The sequence below is a fragment of the Telmatherina bonti genome (genome assembly GCF_933228915.1).
Source record: "Telmatherina bonti genome assembly, chromosome: 7".
Classification (NCBI taxonomy): domain Eukaryota; kingdom Metazoa; phylum Chordata; class Actinopteri; order Atheriniformes; family Telmatherinidae; genus Telmatherina; species Telmatherina bonti.
The window spans coordinates 35,001-59,407 of record NC_136625.1 but is presented as its reverse complement, the minus strand read 5'-3'; the positions used below and the strand labels follow the sequence as shown (position 1 = coordinate 59,407).

The 24,407-nt window shown below is 41.6% G+C and overlaps 1 protein-coding gene across 1 annotated transcript in view; it reads left to right on the top strand.

The window, feature by feature from the left end:
- The window catches only part of LOC306758063 (cadherin-7-like), a gene marked incomplete at both ends in the record, with an annotated part of 85,140 nt that overhangs the window by 55,241 nt on the left and 5,492 nt on the right, over positions 1 to 24,407 (top strand). The window contains 2 exons of the mRNA XM_079243279.1: positions 12,141 to 12,258; positions 12,339 to 12,566. Of these exons, the coding sequence (XP_079099405.1) occupies positions 12,141 to 12,258; positions 12,339 to 12,566 (346 nt within the window). The remainder of the gene's footprint in view (positions 1 to 12,140; positions 12,259 to 12,338; positions 12,567 to 24,407) is intronic.

Here is a 24,407-nt window from a genome sequence, read left to right as displayed (position 1 = left end):
GTACAGTTCCTTGTGGTGCACCAGTGCTGCTGACCTCCATCTCAGACACACAACCTTTCAGTCTCACAAACTGGGGTCTGTTTGTGAGGTAGTCATAGATCCAGGTGGTTGTGGAGGTATCCACCTGGAATTTATGGAGCTTCTCACATAACAAAGCAGGCTGAATGGTATTAAAAGCACTGAGAAATGAAAGAACATGACCCTCAGAGTGCTGCCTGAATGGTCCAGATGAGAGTGTGCTCTCTGGAGCAGGTATATGATGGCATCTTCAACCCCAAGTCCATTACGATATGCAAACTGGAATGGGTCCTGAAAGGTGTTTACTTGCTTGTTGAGGTGAGCCAGTAAGAGTCTCTCCAGGACTTTCATGATGTGAGATGTCAGGGCAACTGGTCTGTAGTCACTTGGTTCAGCTGGTTGTGTTTTTTTAGGCACTGGAACAAGGCAGGAGGTTTTCCACAGCACTGGGACTCTATTTTGTCTCAGACTGGTGTTGAAAAGTATATTATATATATATATATATATATATGTGTGTGTGTGTGTGTGTGTGTGTGTGTGTGTGTGTGTGTGTGTGTGTGTATTAGTGTTAATTTAGGTTTATGTTATTCTTCATTCATTCTTTGTTAAATGTAATGTCTTCTCCCCACTTGTTGTCTCATGATTGTCCTTTGTGCAGTACATTAAATCCTCCAGCGCTCTGCTTCGTTACTCATATATGAAGCTATGCTTTTTTTCTTCTTCTACTTTTTAATCCTGTGTTGCCTCTACTGGGTTCTTGGTGTGTAGGAATAATTCTAATAATAATATCATAATAATTCTAATAATTCACTTGCATTCAGGAGATTATTCACCGTGTTAATATTATTTATCAACCAATTATGCAGAAAAGTGTTTTTATTAGTGTTTAATATATACGCGTTGGTCCACAAAAGAGTTTTGTGGGGAAACTACGTTGACACTGCAGCAAAACTCGACAGCGGAGACCCATCCAATATGGCGCTGGTTCACTCTCCAGCGCTCAATGAGGCGTCTACGTATATATGATGTGTATATATATATATATATATATATATATATATATATATATATATATATATATATATATATGATGTCTATGGATCTGACAGCCTACAGAGAGGGTCGGTCTGAAGTAAATAAAGCCATTTGTGACAATAACTCCATCAATCCCAGCTCTTCTGGGCTCAGAAATAAAAATAAATTAGCCTGAAATGCACAGAATAGTTCCACTCTAAGCTCTATATGAGCTGCTGAAACGAGTGGGAGAAGGAAAAAAAACAAAACTTCAAACCAGCATGTAGAACTAGAGGCTGGGCGGAGCTTCCTGATGGGGTCATTTTCCCTCCGTCTGATTGGCTCTGAGCGGGCACACACTTCCAGTGTTCATGTGGGGTAATGCTCCCACTGACAGGCTTACACACTTAAAAAGCAACAATAACCTGTTGACACAACATATAGATGGTATATACTACTGTATTTATTGTTAATTACTTATTAAGTAGCTGATCTCACCGTATAAATCGCTACGAGGTGTTTAACTTCACTTCCTGACAATTTTACCGCTGCAGCGCCTCAGCGAGGCGGACAAAACAAGACGCGGGTTGTCAACCGATCAGCTCCTGGAGGATTCCTGGACCCAGACACGGGGCTGAGACGCCGTTACTCCGTGTAATATTTAGGATCACCATTCCTTGCTAAAAAGATGAGTGTTACTGATTTGGCAACGTAGCAGGATACGTTGCCTGGCAACGCTTTGTTGGGGGGGGGGGGGGGGGGGGGGGGGGCTCTCTGCTGAGTGCGGCTCTTGTTGCATTAACAGTGACTGTCACCGCCCTACGACAACGTCTTCTTCTTCTTCGTTTGGCTTTTAACGGCGGATGCGAACTGGCTTTGCGCACTACCGCCACCCTCCCAGTTTATTGTGAACAATCATCTTTATAGTTTACAGCTTAAGAAAGATAGCGTACAAGCTATTTAAAATAAAAAAAAAAACTGACTATATTCTTTTGTAAAGCCTTGTGTTTTTAAGAAACTGGAATAGGTATTTCACTGTAATGTGATCTGATGGTTTGGTCAAAATATTTCTCAAGCTAAAGGTCTCCCCAGAATCCACTATTTTCCTCTTAGTGAGGCGTCTCTCATCGTTGCATTTTCTGCAGTTCATTATCACATGCTCCACTGTTTCACATACATTGCAAGTGTCACAGTTTCCCGTCCCGTGCTTCCCTATTAAATGTAAGGTTTTGTTTAATCCTGCATGCCCAATTCGCAGCCTTAACAAAATGACCTCCTCTCTCCTGCACCTTCCCCCTTGGCGACCTGACCCCACCTGGGGGCTGACACTGTGCAGGTCTCTGCCCTTGTCATGTGTGTCCCATTTAATTTGCCATAATGTCTTGATTTTACTCTTGATTATTGATTTGGCCTCTGATTTTGCAATTTTACAATGAACAGAAATAGAGTTTGCACTTAGGGCTTGTTTAGCTGCCTTATCTGCCAGCTCATTTCCAGGCAGGCTCACATGAGCCGGTACCCAGACAAATTGGACATGTGACCCTCCACCTTGAATACCCTGAAGCAGAACCAAAATTTCACAAATAAGGTCATACCTTTCACTTGTGTTACCCGATTTGATGTCTTCTAGCGCTGACAATGAATCTGAGCATATGACAGTTCTTAATGGTTTGATTCGCTCCACCCACTGTAAAGCCAATATTATTGCTATAAGCTCTGCTGAGCACACAGACAGATGATCAGTTACTCTTGCAGAGAACTTAATATTGAATTCAGGAATCACATACGCTACTGCCACTCTCCCTGTGTCTGGTTGCTTTGACCCATCAGTAAAAATTTGAACGTACCCATAGTAGTTATCTACATACCTCATCGCTAACTGACCACTATTTTCTTTATAGTTCTTGATTTTCCCATGTAGGGCTGTGTCAGCCCCTGGAACAGGCAGTAACCATGGGGGGTGTGGGGGATAAACAACTGACGGACTAAGGTCAACGTTTGCAACACCAGCTTCCTCCGCTTTTCCCTGTACACAAGCACCAAAGAAGGCTTTTTTAGCTTTTCCATACTCCCATGTAGGAGTGAGGACATTCTTAGTTGGATGATCTTCCTTATGTCCTTTCAGGTGGACATAGTATGACAATGACAGTTGAAGGTGCCTCAACTCAAAAGGCATTTCACCCACCTCAACCTGAAGTGCACTTACTGGGGACGTTCTCATTGCTCCTGAACACAGCCTGAGCGCCGTACTCTGGATTACATCTAACTTCTTCAGTTCAGACCTTGCTGCAGACCCATAGGCCAGACACCCATAGTCAACAACAGACCTGATTAATCCATTATATAGCCTTTTCATAGAAATCATGTTTGCTCCCCAGTCCTTGCTGCACAAGCATCTCATTATGTTAATAACTTTTTTACACTTATTCACCACTTTTTCAATATGACTACGCCAGGTGAGCTTAGAATCAAAGTGCATCCCCAGGAATCTAATACAGCTTACCCTCCCCAGATCTTGGCCGTAAAGTTTAAATTTAAGATTTTCCTCAATTTTTTAAAATGAGAAAAACACTACCTTGGTTTTTTCCACAGAAAACCTAAACCCCCATTTTCCTGCCCATACTTCCAACAGTGTCTATAGCCTTTTGTAAGCTTTTAACTGTATATTGGATATTTTCCCCCTTTTCCAAAGAGCACCGTCGTCTGCAAATGGCGACTTGCCAATAGAACAATCCAATGAGTCATAAATATCGTTTATCATTATTAAAAATAAAATGGGAGAAATTACGCTTCCTTGGGGCACGCCATTTTCTACAAACAGGGTTTCAGAGAGACTACCATTTATACTTACTTGCATCATTCTGTTGCTAAGGAAGTCTGTGATCCAGCTGAACATTCTACCATCTAAGCCGAGCATCCGAATTTTAATTAGCACACCATCCTTCCAAAGCATATCATAAGCTTTTTCCACGTCGAAGAAAACAGCAGCCACCACATCTTTACATACTTGGGCTTTCCTCATGTCACTCTCAAGCTTGATGACTGGATCCATAGTTGATCTCCCTTTTCTGAATCCACTTTGAAATGGAGATAGTAAATTGCGGGATTCAACATAAAAATTAATTCTTTCTACAATCATTCTTTCCATAACCTTGCCAAGATGCGATGTTAATGCAATTGGTCTGTAATTCAAGGCCACTGTGGCGTCTTTCCCTGGTTTCCTAATCGGGATAATCACAGCCAACTTCCAGCTTCTTGGGATTTTCCCCTGATCCCATACTTTATTATAAAGCTCCAAAAGAGTGTTAAGGGCACCATTACTAAGATGCTTCAGCATGGCATAGCTAACCCTATCTTTTCCTGGGGCTGTGACCTTTGCCTTGTTTATAGCCTTTTTCAACTCACCCAGAGAGAACTGAATATTCATACTGTCGCCTGTGTTTTCTACGTTATTCAGAAGATGCTGATACTGGTTTCTCGTTGCCTCCCTTCCCAACTTTTCCCCCTGAGTTAAGTTATCACTGCTATGAACCTTAGCAAAAGCTCTGACCATCAGCGTTGCTTTATCTTCATCTTTTACTGCTACACTCTCCCCACTCTTTAGAACTGGATAGCTCCAAGATTGCTGCACCCCACTCATTTTCTTAACAACTCTCCATACGTCATTTATCAGGGTTTGCCTCCCAATCGTGTTACAATAATTTTGCCAATACTCCTTTTTAACTCTCCTAGTAGTTTTCCTCGCTATAGCTTGCTCCCTTTTGTACTCCAAATACTTATGAAAATTCAGATTAATCCTAAAATCCTTAAGAACCTTATTTCTGTTATTTATTACTCATGAACACTCATCTGCCCACCACGGGACCATCTTTCGCTTCTTGCCTCCTGATCTTGACTCTCCAATACATGCTTTTGCAGCATCAAAAATCGCAGCACAAACATTATCGCTAAAAGCCTCCACATCATCTATTATTGCAACTTGGCTCATATTTCTATCACTTAAAAATTTAAACATAGTCCAGTCAGCTTTTTTAAAATTCCATCTTTCAGATAATGTAGGGGCAGTTCTGTAGTCCCTGCTGCCAAGCTTACACATAATAGGATAGTGATCACTGCCAACAGTAGACTCACTATAAACTTCCCATACTATTTTATCCGCAAGAGACTGAGACACCAAAGTTAAATCCAGCACTGACTGCACAGACAGGTCCACTCTAGTAGGGAACCCATCATTCATACAGACCAGTTCCTTCCTGTCCATAAGATCCTCTAAAACTAATCCATTGTGATCTGTTCTATTACCACCCCACAAAAAACTGTGCGAATTAAAGTCCCCAAACCACATTATCTCTCTATTATCTTGGCCTTCAATCGACTCTAAAGTCGTAATATCCAGTTTTTTACAAGGATTGTAGAAATTTACTCCCACTAGGCTACCCGTTTTACACCAAACTTCAACCACCAGATACTCCAATGGATCACCATCACCCTTACCCAATACTCTGTAAGGGATCCCCTCTTTAATAAAAGTAGCACATCCACCCCCACTACTATCAGCTCTATCACTCCGCTCACATACATACCCATTTAAAACAAAATTCAATGGTGGTTTTAGCCAAGTCTCAACAATACAGATAATTTCAGGGCCCGTCTCTAGGTCGGATATAAATCTCTTAAGCTCTTGGCCGTTTGCTATCAGGCTTCTAGCATTCCATTGCAGAAAATAAATGTTTAGGCCTTAGTTATCAGGGGCGAGGCTGACATTTGCGAAGAAGACTGTGATCGGGAGGCTGCCCTCACAGCTTCATCTCTCTTCTGAAGCTCTTCATAAACACTCTCCCACTTAACATCTGTAATACCCAGGTGCCTTGCTGCGCTTTTGACCACAATAGCGGTCTTTTCGGACCTGTGTTTGGCTTGGGATGTACAATTTATAACTTCAACGATAAAATCTCTCTTCTTAACAAACATCGATTCCTCATCAGTAACTGAGCTATTCTCTGCTCTCGGTGCCCGGCTCATTGTGCTGGGCTCAGTTCGTACCCGCTTCGCTGCCAAAGCATAAGACAGCTTCTCCTCTGTTCTGATAAGCTGGATTTCAGCTGCTCTCTTTCTGGCCGCACACTCTCTGTGGCCGACACTATGCGGCCCCCCACAGTTGACACATTTCTCTTGGACTCCGGCTCCACATTCCCCGTAATCGTGTTCACCCCCACTTCTCCCACATGTTTGAGTGCCTTTGCAGTAAGCAGCTATGTGGCCATATTTCTGGCATTTGAAGCAGCGCAACGGTAGCGGAGCATATAGCCTCACACTGTAATTTAGGTATCCAACTGTAATGAATTTAGGAAGTGTTTCCTCTTGGAATTCCACTAGAACAGACAGACTGTCAACTTTAACTCCAGCCCTCCATGCCTTAAGTCTCTTTAGGTTCACCACACGCCCACCCCGAATGCTCTCTTTAAGTTTGCCAAGCTCCTCATCTAGGGGGATACCATATATAAGCCCCCTGCAAATCTCTCCGGCCCCCCTCCTTTTAATTACAGTCAGCACTTGCTTTTTACAAACGCTCGCCAACTTTAGCGCTTTCTCCTGCTGAGCTGCATTTTTACATACTATCATCAAGTCACCATCTGAATGCACTCTGGCTCTTACTACCTCACCAAGTTTGTCATGCAAAAACCGAGAGAGCGCCACCGGCCCCACCACCCTTATGTTGTGGCCTTCCTTGAACTTCACAAGCACTTTCAGCCCTTCTAGGTCTGTGTTCCTACGGATAGCTTGCTGCCTTACATTCACTTCCTCAGAATCACTGCCCTGACTTAACACTCGCTTTCTCTGTATTCCAGAATCCTCTTCACCCCCCTCCCCAGACTATCCTCACTCCACCGCCCCCCCGATCCTGCCATAAAGCGACTGTTCACAATATATTTTGAGTAATTTTCACCTCCCTACGACAACGTCCTCTAGCTTTATTTATTAAATAAAACCATGCAGTCTCTCTACTGCACCGCCATCATTCAGACTGACCGGAAGGAAAGCTCCGCCCCCCTCCTCTCATTCCCGCCGCGTCAGACAAGCGGCAGACGCGGCCGGAGCGTTTTGGGCGTCGGACTCAGAAGTGGCCGTTTAGCGACCAGCATCAAGCTTTCAGCATTTTGAGCGTTTTCGACGCGTTTTGTCTGAACACACAGTTAGGCTGCTTGTCAACTCATTTGCATACTAAATGCTGATTGGTTGTTGACTGGGGGAGAAGGAGGGGGTCAGGCAATGCAATGCTGTCCAACCGGCACGCAGCTCTGTGCAGAGGGAGAGAGTTTAGGTAGTTTGTGCAGTTTTGGTAGGTTTGATTTGAGGGGGCATTGGCCCTCTTTCCCCTGCCTAAAGCCGGCCTCGTTGACGATCATTAAGACTTGTTTAGGTAGCATTTTCAGACAGCCAATGGCTGCTTCAAGTCAGGAGCCGCGCAATGAGGAACACTGGCTAGAGGCTATCAGGGTGACTGGCTGGCAGGTCAATGGCCGAGAGCATACATGTCAAACTCCGGCCCGCGAGATGATTTCAAATATATATCACGTCTGGCCCGCTGATCCATTATACAGCGCAAGAACCCCGAACACTACAAATCCCACAATGCTGTCTGAGCGAGCTAGACTCCAGACAGGAAAACGCCCCCACCTCAATGTGCTCAATCTGCAGCTACAGGGGCGCGCACGTCATCACCATAACAATGCCATGAGGGCTTTTAGAACCAAGTTGCACTTGTGGGAGAGTCAGATGCAGCGAGGAAACTTGCCTCACTTTTTGTGCTGCCAAGTCATGAAAGATCTGGAGCCTGATTTTTAACCCTGCGTATCAACGATGCCTCCAGACGGCGTCCGTACTGAAACCAGGAGAACCTTCCAGGTTTCGACCGCAGCACGTCCCACGCCGGTTTCCTTCATAAATCAGGATCAACAGGAAGCTTAACATGGTGAGGAAACATCTGGCCACGCCCACATGTTGGCCATAAAAGGTCAGGCCGACGCCCTGATGAATATGAATCCATCTCATTTCCATGACGGTTCTGCAGGAAAAAAGAGGAATTTTCTGGAAAATGAGGAAGAAATTCTAACAGATAAAGTTGTAAAATGTAAAAGTATTTTATCTGGTGGAGACAGGATGGACATCAGCACCACCAGAAAGACAGAGGAGGTCAGCAGGGGACAGATGCTGTCAGCGTCTCATCAGACCACCGGACTTATCCAGAAAGGACAAATAAAGTGGTCAGACAGTAAAATGTAGGGAGAAAGTGCATCTTGGTCCACAGGAGGAGGAAGTTCTCCAGGGTTCTCCAGTCCCTTCCCTTTGGAAGGTGCCGGACTGGAGTCCAGAGTCTCCATGTTCCATGTCCACCAGCAGGGACAGATAAGCCACATTGGGGAGCATTTTATATCCAACCATCACTTCATGTTCTGTATCTGCAGGTGGAGGAAACACCTGAGCAGCCTGATGATGGGCTGTTGTCATGGCAACCGCCTCCTTTTACCTGCAGGTCTTCATGTAGAGCTTTATTAGTACGGCAGCTTCTGTACGACTTATTAACTGTGTGATGTGGCTTTTCTAACATGTAGAACTGCTTGGTTTCAGAACATTTTACTGCTGGACGTTTTACGTGCTGGAGGAACTTTTTCTCTTCTTCTGCAGATGCTGTTAATGTCCAACATTCTGGGGGAAAGTTTACGTTTCATTCGGAACAAATATATATATATATATATATATATATATATATATATATATATATATATATATATATATATATATAGGTCTATAATTTGCTATCACCTCTGGATCCAGAGATTGCTTTTTAAGTAAAGGCTTGATTACAGCAGTTTTAAATGATTGTGGTACATATCCTGTCACTAAAGACATATTGATAAGATTTAGTAGTGATGTATTAATTAAAGGGAAAATGTCCTTAAAGAGGCTCGTTGGGAGAGGGTCTAAGATACAGGTGGATGGTTTAGATGAAGCTATTATTTTAGTTAATTCAGAGGGTTGGACAGGACAGAAACTATTTAGACACAAGTCAGATCCTGGTTCTAAGGATGCTTCAGAGACCACAACAGGCTCAACATTATAAGTAGAAGGAAGAATATTGTGGATTTGATCTCTAATAGTATCAATTTTATTCCTGAAAAAATACATGAAATCATCACAGCTAAGTGAGAAAGGAATACATGGCTCCACAGCGCTCCGGCTCCTAGTAAGCCTAGCTACAGTGCTGAAAAGAAACCGAGGGTTGTTTTTGTTTTCCTCTATCAATGATGAATAATAAGCTGTTCTTGCCGTACGTAAGGCTTTTTTGTATACAATTAAACTTTCTTTCCAGGTTAAGTGAGACTCCTCTAGTCCTGATGAACGCCATCTGTTTTCCAAACGCCTTGATGCCTGTTTTAGAGCTCGAAGCTGGGAATTAAACCAGGGCGCCTTCATAATCTTACCTAATTTCTTCTTCTTTAGGGGAGCAACATTATCCAAGGTTGTACGCATTGAAGCTGTTATAGTATCAGCATGTTGATCAATCTGAGCAGGAGTAAGGCTTAAAGGGGGACTCTCAGTCATGCTAACACATGGTAGATGTGAAAAAATTGATTCAATTGATTGTTTAAATTTTGTAATAATATTGTCTGATAAACATCTACTATAGTAGAATTTATTTTTGGTCAGTGAGTAATCAAATAAAGTGAATTCAAAGGTTAATAAGAAGTGATCGGACAAGACAGGGTTTTGAGGAAATACTTTGAGCTTATCAGTCTCAATACCAGATGTTAGAACCAGATCAAGAGTGTGACCATGAGAGTGAGTGGCTCCATGGACATTTTGTGAAAACCCAATTGAGTTTAGAATAGAGCTAAAGGAAATGTTTAAACTATCATTTTCATGGTCAACATGAATATTAAAATCACCTAGTACAATGACCTTATCAGTAGTCAGCACTAACTCAGACAAGAGATCAGAGAATTCGGTCAGAAACTCTGAGTAAGGTCCAGGTGAGCGATACACTAATGCTAAAAGGAGCGGTTTCTCTCAATTCCATTTTGGATGAGATAAATTTAATGTCAGGAATTCAAAGGATTTATAGTTAGTTTTGTGCTTAGGACTAATTAAAAATTCTGACTTAAAGATAGCTGCAACACCTCCTCCTCTGCCTGTAGTTCTAGGAATGTGAAAGTTTAAATAGTTAGCTGGCGTAGCTTCATTAATACTAACATAATCCTCTTGCTGTAACCAGGTTTCCGTAAGACAGAATAAATCAATGTGGTGATCACCTATCAAGTCATTGACTAATAAATTACTTTTAATTTTGGCCCTCTGTGAATTTGAGTTTGACACACCTGGGCTAGAGGCTATCAGGGTGACTGGCTGGCAGGTTAATGGGTAGCTCCTTCTTCACCACGACAGACCGGCGCAGAGTCCGCATTACTGCAGACGCCGCACCGATCCGTCTGTCGATCTCGCGCTCCATTCTTCCCTCACTCGTGAACAAGACCCCGAGATATTTAAACTCCTCCACTTGAGGCAGGACCTGACTCCCGACCCGGAGAGGGAAATCCAACCTATTCCGGCTGAGGACCATGGTCTCAGATTTGGAGGTGCTGATTCCCATCCCAGCCGCTTCACACTCAGCTGCGAATCGCTCAAGCGAGAGCTGGAGATCACGACCAGATGAAGCCAACAGGACCACGTCATCTGCAAAAAGCAGAGACCCAATCCTGAGGCCACCAAGTCGGATCCCCTCAACTCCTCGGCTGCACCTAGAAATTCTGTCCATATAAGTGATGAACAGAATCGGTGATAAAGGGCAGCCTTGGCGGAGTCCAACCCTCACCGGAAAGGAATCCGACTTACTACCGGCAATGCGAACCAAGCTCTGACACCTGTCATACAGGGACCGGACAACTCGTACAAGGGGGTCCGGTACCCCATACTCCCGGAGTACCCCCCACAGGAGCCCCCGGGGGACACGGTCGAATGCCTTCTCCAGGTCCACAAAGCACATGTAGACTGGTTGGGCAAACTCCCATGCCCCCTCCAGGACCCCAAAGAGGGTATAGAGCTGGTCCACTGTTCCGCGACCAGGACGAAAACCACACTGCTCCTCCTCAATCCGGGATTCGACTATCCGGCGGACCCTCCTCTCCAGGACCCCTGAATAGACCTTACCAGGGAGGCTGAGGAGTGTGATTCCTCTGTAACAGTAACACACCCTCCGGTCCCCCTTCTTAAAAAGGGGGACCACCACCCCAGTCTGCCAGTCCAGCGGTACTGCCCCCGATGTCCACGCGATGCTGCAGAGGCGTGTCAGCCAGGACAGCCCCACAGCATCCAGAGCCTTAAGGAACTCCGGGCAGATCTCATCCACCCCCGGGGCCTTGCCGCCAAGGAGCTTTTTGACCACCTCAGCGACTTCAGCCCCAGAGATAGGAGAGTCCACCCCTGAGTCCTCCAGCTCTGCTTCCTCATCGGAAGACGTGTTGGTAGGATTGAGGAGGTCTTTGAAGTATTCCTTCCACCGACCCACAACGTCCCGAGTTGAGGTCAGCAGCTCCCCATCTCCACTGTACACAGTGTTGATGGAGCACTGCTTCCCCCTCCTGAGCCGCCGGATGGTGGACCAGAATCTCCTCAAAGCCGTCCGGAAGTCTTTCTCCATGGCCTCGCCGAACTCCTCCCATGCCCGAGTTTTTGCCTCGGCGACAGCCGAAGCCGCATGCCGCTTAGCCTGTCGGTACCCATCAGCTGCCTCCAGAGTCCCACAGGCCAAGAAGGCCCGATAGGACTCCTTCTTCAGCTTGACGGCATCCCTCACTGCTGGTGTCCACCAACGAGTCCTGGGATCACCGCCACGACAGGCACCAACGACCTTACGGCCACAGCTCCGGCTGGCCGCCTCAGCAATAGAGGCACGGAACACAGCCCATTCGGACTCAATGTCCCCCGCCTCACTCATCCTGCTTGCTTAAATGCTGGACAAGACAAAAATAAAACACTTTGTAACATTGTTGAGAAATATTTTATAAATAAAGTTTTATTGTTGTCCAGCTGACCTTTGTCTCTGATCTCAGATCATTGAGACGCTGAGCGCTGTGGATCCAGATGAACCAGAGAATGGACATCACTTCCTGTTCTCTCTTTTGGTCGAGGCTGCTGAGAACCACAGCTTCATCCTGAGAGACAACAACGGTAAACAAGACGTCTGTCTTCGGGTCAAGTTAAAAACAGCCTGATGTGGATCCTCCTGAGTTGTTTCTGTCTGTCCTCAGACAACACAGCATCCATTCTGACTGGTAAAACTGGTTTCCAGCAGCCGGTCTCTTTGCTGCCTGTGTTGATCTCAGATGGTGGCAGTCCGTCTCTTAGCAGCACCAACACGCTTACAATCAGCCTTTGTGAATGTGATGCCCATGGAAAGCGGCGCCGCTGCAGCCAGGATGCTTTGCTGCTTCCTGCTGGTCTTCTCACCATCCTCTCCTGTCTTCTGGCTCTTCTGGGTAAGAATCACACATTAAATTAGAAAACAGAATCTCTGAAAAATAAAAATGTCCACAGACAGAAAAGTTTAATGTCCTCATCAAGTTTAAGATGTAGAACCTCCAACTCTGACTGACTCATTATTTACTGGACCAAAAGTCAGAACCAGAAAAAACTGGTTCCTCTTCAGGTTCATCAGCTTTTAGAAGTTCCTCCAGTAGCAGGAACTTGTAATTTTGCTCTACTCTTCCTTGCTCCGTTGCTATGGAAGCCCACCACAGCATCTCATGAACGGCAATTCTGCATCTTTTTACCACCTGTTTATTTGACGTCCCTCCATCCTTCTGCTTTGGAGACCTACAGCTTCAAAGCTTTATCATCATTTAATCCTCTTTAGAGTGATTTGTTCTTCAGGTGTTTATTTGGTTTTAAAATTACATACAGCACTAAAACAGCGCTGCTAAGAGGTTTTAACTATGTTTTGCTGGTGACACATTCTGGACATTTGGTGTTTTGGACTTAGCGGCAGCCTTTAATACTGTGTGGACCACCAGATATGGTCTGATCTGCAGAGCTGGCCGGGGATTTAGGGATGTACCTTGCAGTGGCTTCAGTCTTGTCTGACACCCAGATGTTTGCCACTGATAAAGTACTGCTTACTGCATAAAGCCACTTTTATGTTGTATTGAAGAAACTGAAGTCTAGATGTCTTTGAATTTTCTTCTTTTTAACAATAAAACTGAGATGTTGTTGCCCGAAAGATGTTTCTTCAGCCTTCCTGGACTACTTGGTTCAGTATCCCAGGCGTTACAGTGACAAACCTTGTTGCTCTACAGTTCGCTACACAGATTAGCGCCGTTGAGAAATCCATCTTAGACAATTGTCCAGAATCAAACCGTTTGTTTCCCATTGTGATTTGGAGATTTTAATTCAAGCATTTCTTACAAATTGCCGAAATTACTGCAATGCACTTTATGTTGAACTCAGTCAGTCAACTCTTGCCCGACGACTTCAGACTGCTGCAGCTCAGCTTTTAACAGGTGCCAAGAAACAGGAGCACATCACTCTGGTATTCAAGTCTTTGCACTGGTTATCAGTCTCATTCTGTGTTCATTTTAAAATCCTTTTATTTAAATAACATGGCTTTGTCTTAGGTCAGCCGATGCCTCCCTGTTGTCCCTAAATCCAACATGTGTCATGGTGTTCAGGTGTTTGACCATGCAGTGAAGCTCAAGCAGAATTTAAGTGAACAGAATGAAAGTTAATGCTGTCCGGTAAAAGTCCTGGGTACGGCACTGTAGCGTTCCTGAAGAGAGAGACGTAAATGTGAGCTGGGGTGGGATTACAAGATCTTGGAAAGTACTGTATTTCCAACTTGTTTTTGAAGATGTATGTGGCCTGGGAGATGATGACGGATCCAGGAAGGAAGTTCTGTGAGGGAACCCTTGAGGAAAGCTGCAAGTCTGGACCAGTGGTGGGGAGACAATGGAGGGTGGACAAGCTGCACAGAGATGATTGTTGGTAGACCTGGATGGCTGCCAGTGGTGGTTCGATGACCAGAGGACAATGTTGCTGCAAAGATAATTCCTTGAGATGAATGTGAAGACAACAGGAAGCTCAGAGAAATCCGATGGAGGAGGATTCTGGAAAACACAGAATCTGTAAGGTTTCACTGGGATCACTAAAGACGATCCCTGGATTAAATCCAAGTAGGACCACCCCCTTTCAGGTGTTGATCTTAAACTTTGGAATTCACTGCTGTGGCATTTTAGTTTACCACTCTGTCCACCTCTGGCTGTGTCAGCTGTGAACACCTGTCCTGAAAAAGTTGCACAACTAGAAACATAGATATCCACTCTGAAATCCTAATGGATACCATTATCCTCGATGATGCTTTATGTCATCGTTCCCTGCCATACCATACTATACTATACCATACCATACCATACCATACTATACCATACTGTACTATATCATACTATACGATACTATACTATACTATACCATACCATACCATACCATACTATACCATACTATACTATACGATACTATACTATACTATACTAGACTAGACTAGACTAGACTATACTATACCATACTATACCATACCATACTATACGATACTATACTATACTATACTAGACTAGACTATACTATACCATACCATACTATACCATAATATACTATACGATACTATACTATACTAGACTATACTATACTATACCATACCACACCATACTATACCATACCATACTATATTATACCATACCATACTATACCATACCATACTATACTATACTATACTATACTATACTATACCATACCATACTATACCATACCATACTATACTATACTTTATTACACCATACTATACTATACTATACCATACCATACTATACTATACTATACTATACTATACTATACTATACTATACTATACTATACTATACCATCCCATACTATACCATACTATATTATACCATACTATACTATACTATACTATACCATACAATACTACACTATACTATACCATACTATACTATACTATACTATACTATACTATACCATACCATACTATACCATACTATATTATACCATACTATACTATACTATACTATACTATACTATACTATACTATACTACACTATACTATACCATACCATACTATATTATACCATACTATACTATAATATACCATACCATACTATACCATTCCATACTATACCATACTATATTATACCATACTATACTATACCATACTATACTATACTATACGATACTATACCATACTATACTATACCATACCATACTATACCATACCATACTATACCATACTATACTATACCATACTATACTATACTATACTATACTATACTACACTATACTATACCATACCACACTATACCATACTATACTATACTATACCATACCATACTATACCATACCATACTATACCATACTATATTACACCATACTATACTATACCATACTATACTATACTATACTATACTATACTATACTATACCATACTATACTATACTATACTATACCATACCATACTATACCATACCATTCTATACCATACTATACTATACCATACTATACTATACTATACTATACTATAATATAACATACCATACTATAGCATACCATACTATACCATACTATACTATACTATACTATACTATACTATACTGTACTGTACTATACTATACTATACTATAACATACCATACTATACCATACCATACTATACTATACCATACTATATTATACCATACTATACTATACCATACCATACTATACCATACCATACTATACCATACTATATTATACCATACTATATTATACCATACTATACTATACCATACTATACTATACCATACTATACTATACTACACTATACTATACTATACCATACCATACTATACCATACCATACTATACTATACTTTATTACACCATACTATACTATACTATACCATACCATACTATACTATACTATACTATACTATACCATCCCATACTATACCATACTATATTATACCATACTATACTATACTATACTATACTATACCATACAATACTACACTATACTATACCATACTATACTATACTATACTATACTATACTATACTATACCATACCATACTATACCATACTATATTATACCATACTATACTATACCATACTATACTATACTATACTATACTATACTATACTATACTACACTATACTATACCATACCATACTATATTATACCATACTATACTATAATATACCATACCATACTATACCATTCCATACTATACCATACTATATTATACCATACTATACTATACCATACTATACTATACTATACGATACTATACCATACTATACTATACCATACCATACTATACCATACCATACTATACCATACTATACTATACCATACTATACTATACCATACTATACTATACCATACTATACTATACTATACTATACTATACTACACTATACTATACCATACCACACTATACCATACTATACTATACTATACCATACCATACTATACCATACCATACTATACCATACTATATTACACCATACTATACTATACCATACTATACTATACTATACTATACTATACTATACCATACTATACTATACTATACTATACCATACCATACTATACCATACCATTCTATACCATACTATACTATACCATACTATACTATACCATACTATACTATAATATAACATACCATACTATAGCATACCATACTATACCATACTATACTATACTATACTATACTATACTGTACTATACTATACTATACTATAACATACCATACTATACCATACCATACTATACTATACCATACTATATTATACCATACTATACTATACCATACCATACTATACCATACCATACTATACCATACTATATTATACCATACTATATTATACCATACTATACTATACCATACTATACTATACCATACTATACTATACTACACTATACTATACTATACCATACCATACTATACCATACTATACTATACTATACTATACTACACTATACTATACCATACCATACTATACCATACTATATTATACCATACTATACTATACTATACCATACCATACTATACCATACAATACTATACCATACTATATTACACCATACTATACTATACCATACTATACTATACTATACTATACCATACTATACTATACTATACTATACTATACTATGCTATACTATACTATGCTATACCATACCATACTATACCATACTATACTATACTATACCATACTATACTATAATATAACATACCATACTATAGCATACCATACTATACCATACTATATTATACTATACTGTACTGTACTGTACTGTACTATACTATAACATACCATACTATACCATACCATACTATACTATACCATACTATATTATACCATACTATACTATAACATACCATACTATACCATACCATACTATACTATACTATACTACACTATACTATACTATAACATACTATACTATACCATACTATACCATACCATACCATACCATATTTATTTCTAAAGCACTTTAAAAACAACAAACAGCTGACCAAAGTGCTTTACAGTAACAGTAAGTGAATAAAACAGCATAAGAAAATAAAATAACCATAAAATGGTAAAATAAATAAATTTGTTAAAAAAAAATAATAATAATAATAATAACAATAATAATAATAATAAGTGAAACAATTGTACAAGGACACGATGACTCAAATGCCAAAGAATAAAAATGTGTTTTTTAACGGCTTTTAAAACAGCGGGGGAGTTATCCTATCTAACCTGCAGAGGGAGGCTGGTTCAGATGTTTGAAGCTGGAACTGAAAAGGCTCCTCTGGTTTTACAGCATGTCCTAGGGACAGTTAAAAGCATCTGGTCTGCTGATCTCAGAGCGCGTTGTGGTGTGTAAGGAGGGGTAAGGCCGTTAAGACACTTAAAAACTAATAATAGAATCTTAAAATTGATCCTAAACTGAACAGGAAGCCAGTGAAGGGACGCTAAAACCGCAGATATGTGCTCGTGTTTTCTTGTGCCAGTTAAATATCTTGCAGCAGCATTTTGTACCAGCTGCAGATGAGAAAACGCGTTTTGACTGATTCCAATAAAAACTGAGTTACAATCATCTAGTCTTGAGGTAATAAAAGGATCACTGTCTCCAGATGTCGTCTCGATAAAAGGGGCTTAAGTCTAGACAGTCGTCTCTACTGGAAAAAGCAGGACTTCACCACAGTATTTACATGTGAGTCCAACTTTAAACAGGGGTCCACTTTCACACATAGATCTATAACGCTAGCCTTCACATGATGCCAGAAAGGACAAGTCCAAAGAGGCAGTGCAACCAGGGGCAGTAGGATTAAAAAGCATGACCTCTGTCTTTTTTCATTAAAACTGAGGAAGTTCACGGCCGTCCTACTTCTGACGTCACTCAGACAATCTAGGAGAGGCTGAAGGGAGACATTTTGTTTTAAGGAGAAGTAGACTTGACAGTCATCAGCGTACAGGTGAAATGGTACTCCATGCTTTCTAAAAATGGCACCAAGTGGCAGCAAATACAAAAGAGGGGAGGGCCAAGAATTGAGCCCTGTGGTACCCCCCACAAGGAAGAGCAGCTGAGGCAGACGTGAAGTCATCTATCATGACACTAAAACTCCTGTTAGATAAATATGATCTGAACCACTGCAAGGCGGTGCCAGTGATGCCAACACACTGCTCCAGCCTGGAGAGGACAACTTCATGATCCACTGTGTCAAAAGCAGCTGCCAAATCTAAAAGCACAAGTCCAACACAGTTCCCAGAATCCATTTCTAAAAATATGTCATTAAAAACTCTCAGAAGTGCTGACTCAGTGCTGTGGCTCGTTTAAACCCCGACTGAAACACCTCTGTAATGGAACTTCCTGTAATGTCATGCTTGTAAAAGCAGCTGGAAAACAGGGCTCTCGTCTAAAAGTTTCCCATTTGAGATGACAGCGTTGTTTACTCTCTGTATTTTCACATCTGGAGGAGGCAAAATAAGTGGAACCAATAAACAAGGCAAAGCTGCAACCAGACGTGATAATGCAAGAAACGAGAGGAAAACCCAGCTAACCAAGCTAAAGCTTACAGCACAACAGCGTGTATACAGCAAGAAAGTATTGCTGAACTCATGGCAGTGCTGAATTGAGTTGGGACCGAAAATCAAGAAGGTCCACACGGACCAAAGCCTTGCTGGATCGATTTGAACTTTCAGTACAGGAATTAAACACGGAAATTTTGAAGCAAGAAAACCGGCTTAACAAGGCAGAAAAGCGAATTAGCGTGGAGGACTGGGGGATGCGGCATGAACTACGCTATCTGCTCCGTCGAGAAGTGGACCTCACATCATACATCATGCAAGGACCTGCAAAATCGACTGAGATGCAACAACCTGTGAATCTACCAGGTTTCCGAGGGCAGCGAAAAACGCGACATGATGGGATTTATCCCTGATCTCATACGTTAACTCCTAAATATGCCAGAAATGGAGCTGAAGATTGAGAGAGCACACCACGCTTTAATGTCCCGGCCGAGAGATCCTACAGTCCCTCCAAGGTCCATAATTGTGAGATTTCTAGATTTCACTGTGAAAGAAAGTGTGCTTCGACTTGCGTGGGGACAGAAGAAAACGTCCTTTGAGGGGAAACCCATTTACTTCGACCATGATTATTCCTTAGATCTGCAGCGTAAAAGAACGCGAGTGTGGAGTGTGATCAAACAACTTAAAGTCAAGGGAATAAAAGCAAGATGCCTCTACCCCGCCCAACTCAAGATTCATCCTAAGACCGGTGAAAAGACCTTTTCAACGCTAATGGAGGCAGCCACCGTACTACAGGACATGGGTTCTCGTTCGAACGAGAACGACTGGAAGACGCGGCGAGGGAGGACAGGTGGACGCTGGTGGAAGGAGTGCGCAGAGGAGGAGCTACCCTTGCAGCCGTGGACTACAATGTTTTCTTCAGAGACACGCAGGAGATAAGTACACCCAAATAAAGTAAAGCTATTCTGTGGCTACACAATGCTAAGCCAAATATTTCCAAGATTTTTTTTTTCTTTTATAGCTGTAAAGATTACTGACCTAAGCTGTATATATAAAGTAATTTTAATGTGGACAATTCAGAGCAACCCTGGAGTGTAAAGCACTCACTCAGCAGTCCCCCCCTTAAAAGGGTTACTGCTCTGGCATTCTGCCCTACATTAACCCCAGAGATAGCTCGTCACCAATTTCTACCTGTGGCGCAACGGGAGCTGGTCATTCTGTTGTTCATTCTGGCTGTTGTTCTGCCTAATTTCCATGTTCTTTTCCCTTGACAGATGTTCTGGGTTTAAACAATTTGAAAAAATGTCTTACTGTCACTGAGAAAAACAGAAACTGTATATTGGTGAATAATCTTCTAGTCAAAAATGGTTGTACTTAATCTGGTGAGTTACAATATAAAAGGTATCAACAGTCCCATCAAGAGAAAAAATATATACAATCACTTGAAACATCCGGGTTGCTCTGTTGCACTTGTCCAAGAAACACACCTGTCTGACAAAGAACATTTAAACTAAAACGTGAGTGGGTAGATCAGGTAAATCAGTGCTTCGTGCAAAAATGGTCAAAAGGGAGGTGTTGTAATTCTTTTCCACAGATTGGTAAACTTCTCAAATGAAGAGTTAATACAGGATAATGAAGGTCGTTATGTAATTGTAATCAGCAAAATTAATAATGTTAAGGTGACCATAATGACTCTTTACACCCCAAATGAAGACTGTCCACAGTTTTTTTAGAAAATTGCGTCAATCCTGGCAGATAAAGGCAAAGGAATAATTATAGTAGGTGGCGATTTTAATTGTATACTGAATAAGACCCAAGACAGATTACCTAAAGATACTGGACAAAAATTTAGAAAAACAATAGCATTACAGTGTATGATAGAGGAACTAGGCCTGGTGGATATATGGTGTGCCCTTCACCCTCGAGAGCGGGACTTCACATTTATGTCTCATGTACGTGGGACATATTCAAGAATTGATTTTTTTCCAAAAAAGATTCCTATAGAGCTGCGGAAACTAAAATTGAACCTATTACAATTTCGGATCATGCACCAGTCACGCTACGTATGAATCTAGGTTCGGATGACTGCTTCAAGTATTGGAGGCCTAATGTCTCTCCTTTGACTGATCGCCAGGTTTGTCAGGAGTTACAGAATAACTTGATTGAATATTTAAATCTAAATGATGTTGACAATATTTCTCCGACAACTTTGTGGCAAGGATGCAAAGGCTGCTGACCTGGCAAAGCCCATCACAATATCTGAAGTCAAAGAGACCATTTCTAAGTTGAAAAAAAACAAGTCACCGGGAATCGATGGGTTCCCTGGTGAGTTTTATAAGACATTTATAAATGAGTTATCTCCACTTCTGACAAGAGTATATAACTATGCCTGAGATAATAAAGACCCTCCTACCTCCTGGTCAGATGCCATAATAACAGTGATCAAGAAGGAGGGAAAGGACCCCACACTGTGTACAGGATGCAGACCTATAAGTCTCTTATGTGTTGACCTAAAAATTTTAACAAGTATCCTGGCCAAAAGAATACAAAAATACATAAAAAATCTGGTCAAACCATATCAAACAGGCTTCATTAATGGCTGACACGGCTTACGTAACATAAGAAAAACTCTGAACCGGCAGTCACTCGCTATTTTGAGAAAAGAACCATTGATGCTTCTCAGCTTAGATGCTGAGAAGGCTTTCAATCGAGTTGACTGGGTATACTTAAAATATGTACTTCGAATTATGGGCTTTGGGGATAAATTTGTTGATTTTATAATGATGTTTTACAAAACTCCAAGCTCTAGAATAAGGGTAAATGGCTGGTGTTCAGATTTTTTCAACCTCGGTAGAGGAACAAGACAAGGCGATGGGTTCAGCGCAGTTTTATTTGCCTTAAGTATTGAGCCTTTAGCTGAAATGGTGAGACAGAACAAAAACATACATGGTATAAAAGATGAGAGCGGGGTAGAGCACAATAGTGCATTGTATGCTGATGATGTGCTACTGTACTTGCAAAACCCACAGTCCTCTATTCCAGCACTTATGAAAAACTTACATGATCATGGTTATATCTCAGGATTTAAAATAAATGAAAATAAATCTGAAGCAATGATGCTGTCTGGAATATGGCCAACCCAATTAACACAATGACTTCATTCAGACTGTGCCATCAAGGTTTTAGGTAACTCGGAATTACCTTAACAACAAATCCAATGCAACTTTTCAAAAAGAACTATAATAAACTAACAAAGCAAATAAAGGCTGACTTGTTGAGATGGGAGGTTCTCCCTTTGTCCTTATTTGGAAGAATTGAGACAATCAAAATGAACATCCTGCCGAGGCTCCTGTACCTATTCCAATCACTACCGGTATGGGCCCCCATGTCAATGTTTCCTCAACTAGATAGAATGTTTTGCAAATTTATATGGAAAAAGAAGAGACAGAGAGTTAGACTGAAGGTGCTATGCTCATCCAAGGATGGGTGGAGCCTCCCTCCCGAACATCAAATACTATTATTGGGTGGCTCAATTAGTTGCTATAACACGATGGATTGGTGATAACCAGGAGACAGGGTGGGTTCAAATAGAATAAAAAGACAATATCGGGGGTACGGTTCTCTGTCCAACCCATCCTCAGTGAAAAGTTTTGGAAGAAGCTCAAACTAAATAATGTTTGGATAAGACATATATTGGGATCCCATACAATATGGGATCTGGTGAGAAAAAAGTTAGGAGGTGCAACTAGTTTATCAATATGATAATGATTTATGATGGAAGGATGGAAGAAAGAATGGAAGGATGGATGGATGGATGGAAGGATGCAAGGAAGGATGGATAGAAGGATGGAAAGATGGAAAAATGGATGGAAGGATGGATGGATGGAAGGAAGGATGGATGGATGGATGGATAGATGGAAGGAAGGATGGAAGGATAGATGGAAGGAAGGATGGATGGACTGATGGATGGATGGATGGATGGATGGATGGATGGATGGATTGAAAGTTGGAAGGATGGATGGATGGATGGATGGATGGATTGAAAGTTGGAAGGATGGATGGATGGACGGATGAATGGATGGACAGAAGGACGGAATTAATAATGGAAGGATGTATGGATGGAAGGATGGATGAATGTATGTATGTATGTATGTATGTATGTATGTATTTTGTATGGATGGATGGATGGATGGATGGATGTATTTTTGTATGGATGGATGGACAGATGGATGGATGGAAGGAGGGATGGAAAGATCGATGGATGGATGGATGGAAGGATTGGTGGAATGATGGATGTATGGATGGATGTATAGATTAATGGATGGATGGAAGGATGGATGGATGGAAGGATGGAAGGAAGAATGGATGGATGGATGGATGATGGATGGATGTAATGAAGAATGGAAGGATGGATGGAAAGATGGAAGAATAGATGGATTGGTGGAAGGATGGATGGATGGATGGAAGGATGGATGGATGGAAGAATGGAAGGACAGATGGAAGGATGGATGGATAGATGGATGGATGGATGGGTGGATGGATGGACAGATGGATGGATGAATGGATGGATGGATCGAAAGATGGAAGGATGGATGGAAGGATGGATGGATGGACGGATGGATGAATGGATGGACAGATGGATGGATGGATGGATGGATGGACAGATGGATGGATGGATGGATGATGGATGGACAGATGGATGGATGGAAGGATGGATGGATGGATGGACAGATGGATGGATGGATGGATGGACGGACGGATGGATGGATAGATGGATGGCTGGATGGATGACTGGACGGATGGATGGATGAATGGATCTATGTATGGATGGATGGATGGATGGACGGATGGATGAATGGATGGACAGATGGATGGATGGATGGATGGAAGAATGGATGGCTGGATCGAAAGATGGAAGGATGGATGGAAGGACGGATGGATGGATGGAAGCACGGATGGATGGATGAATGGATCTATGTATGGATGAATGGATGGATGGAAGGATGGAAGCACGGATGGATGGATGAATGGATCTATGTATGGATGGATGGATGGATAAAAAAATGGAAGGATGGATGGAAGGACGGATGGATGGATGGATGGATGGATGGACGGATGGATGAATGGATGGATAGTTGAATGGATGAATGGATGGATGGACAGATGGATGGATGAATGGATGGATGGATCGAAAGATGGAAGAACGGATGGATGGACGGATGGATGGATGAATGGATCTATGTATGGATGGATGGATG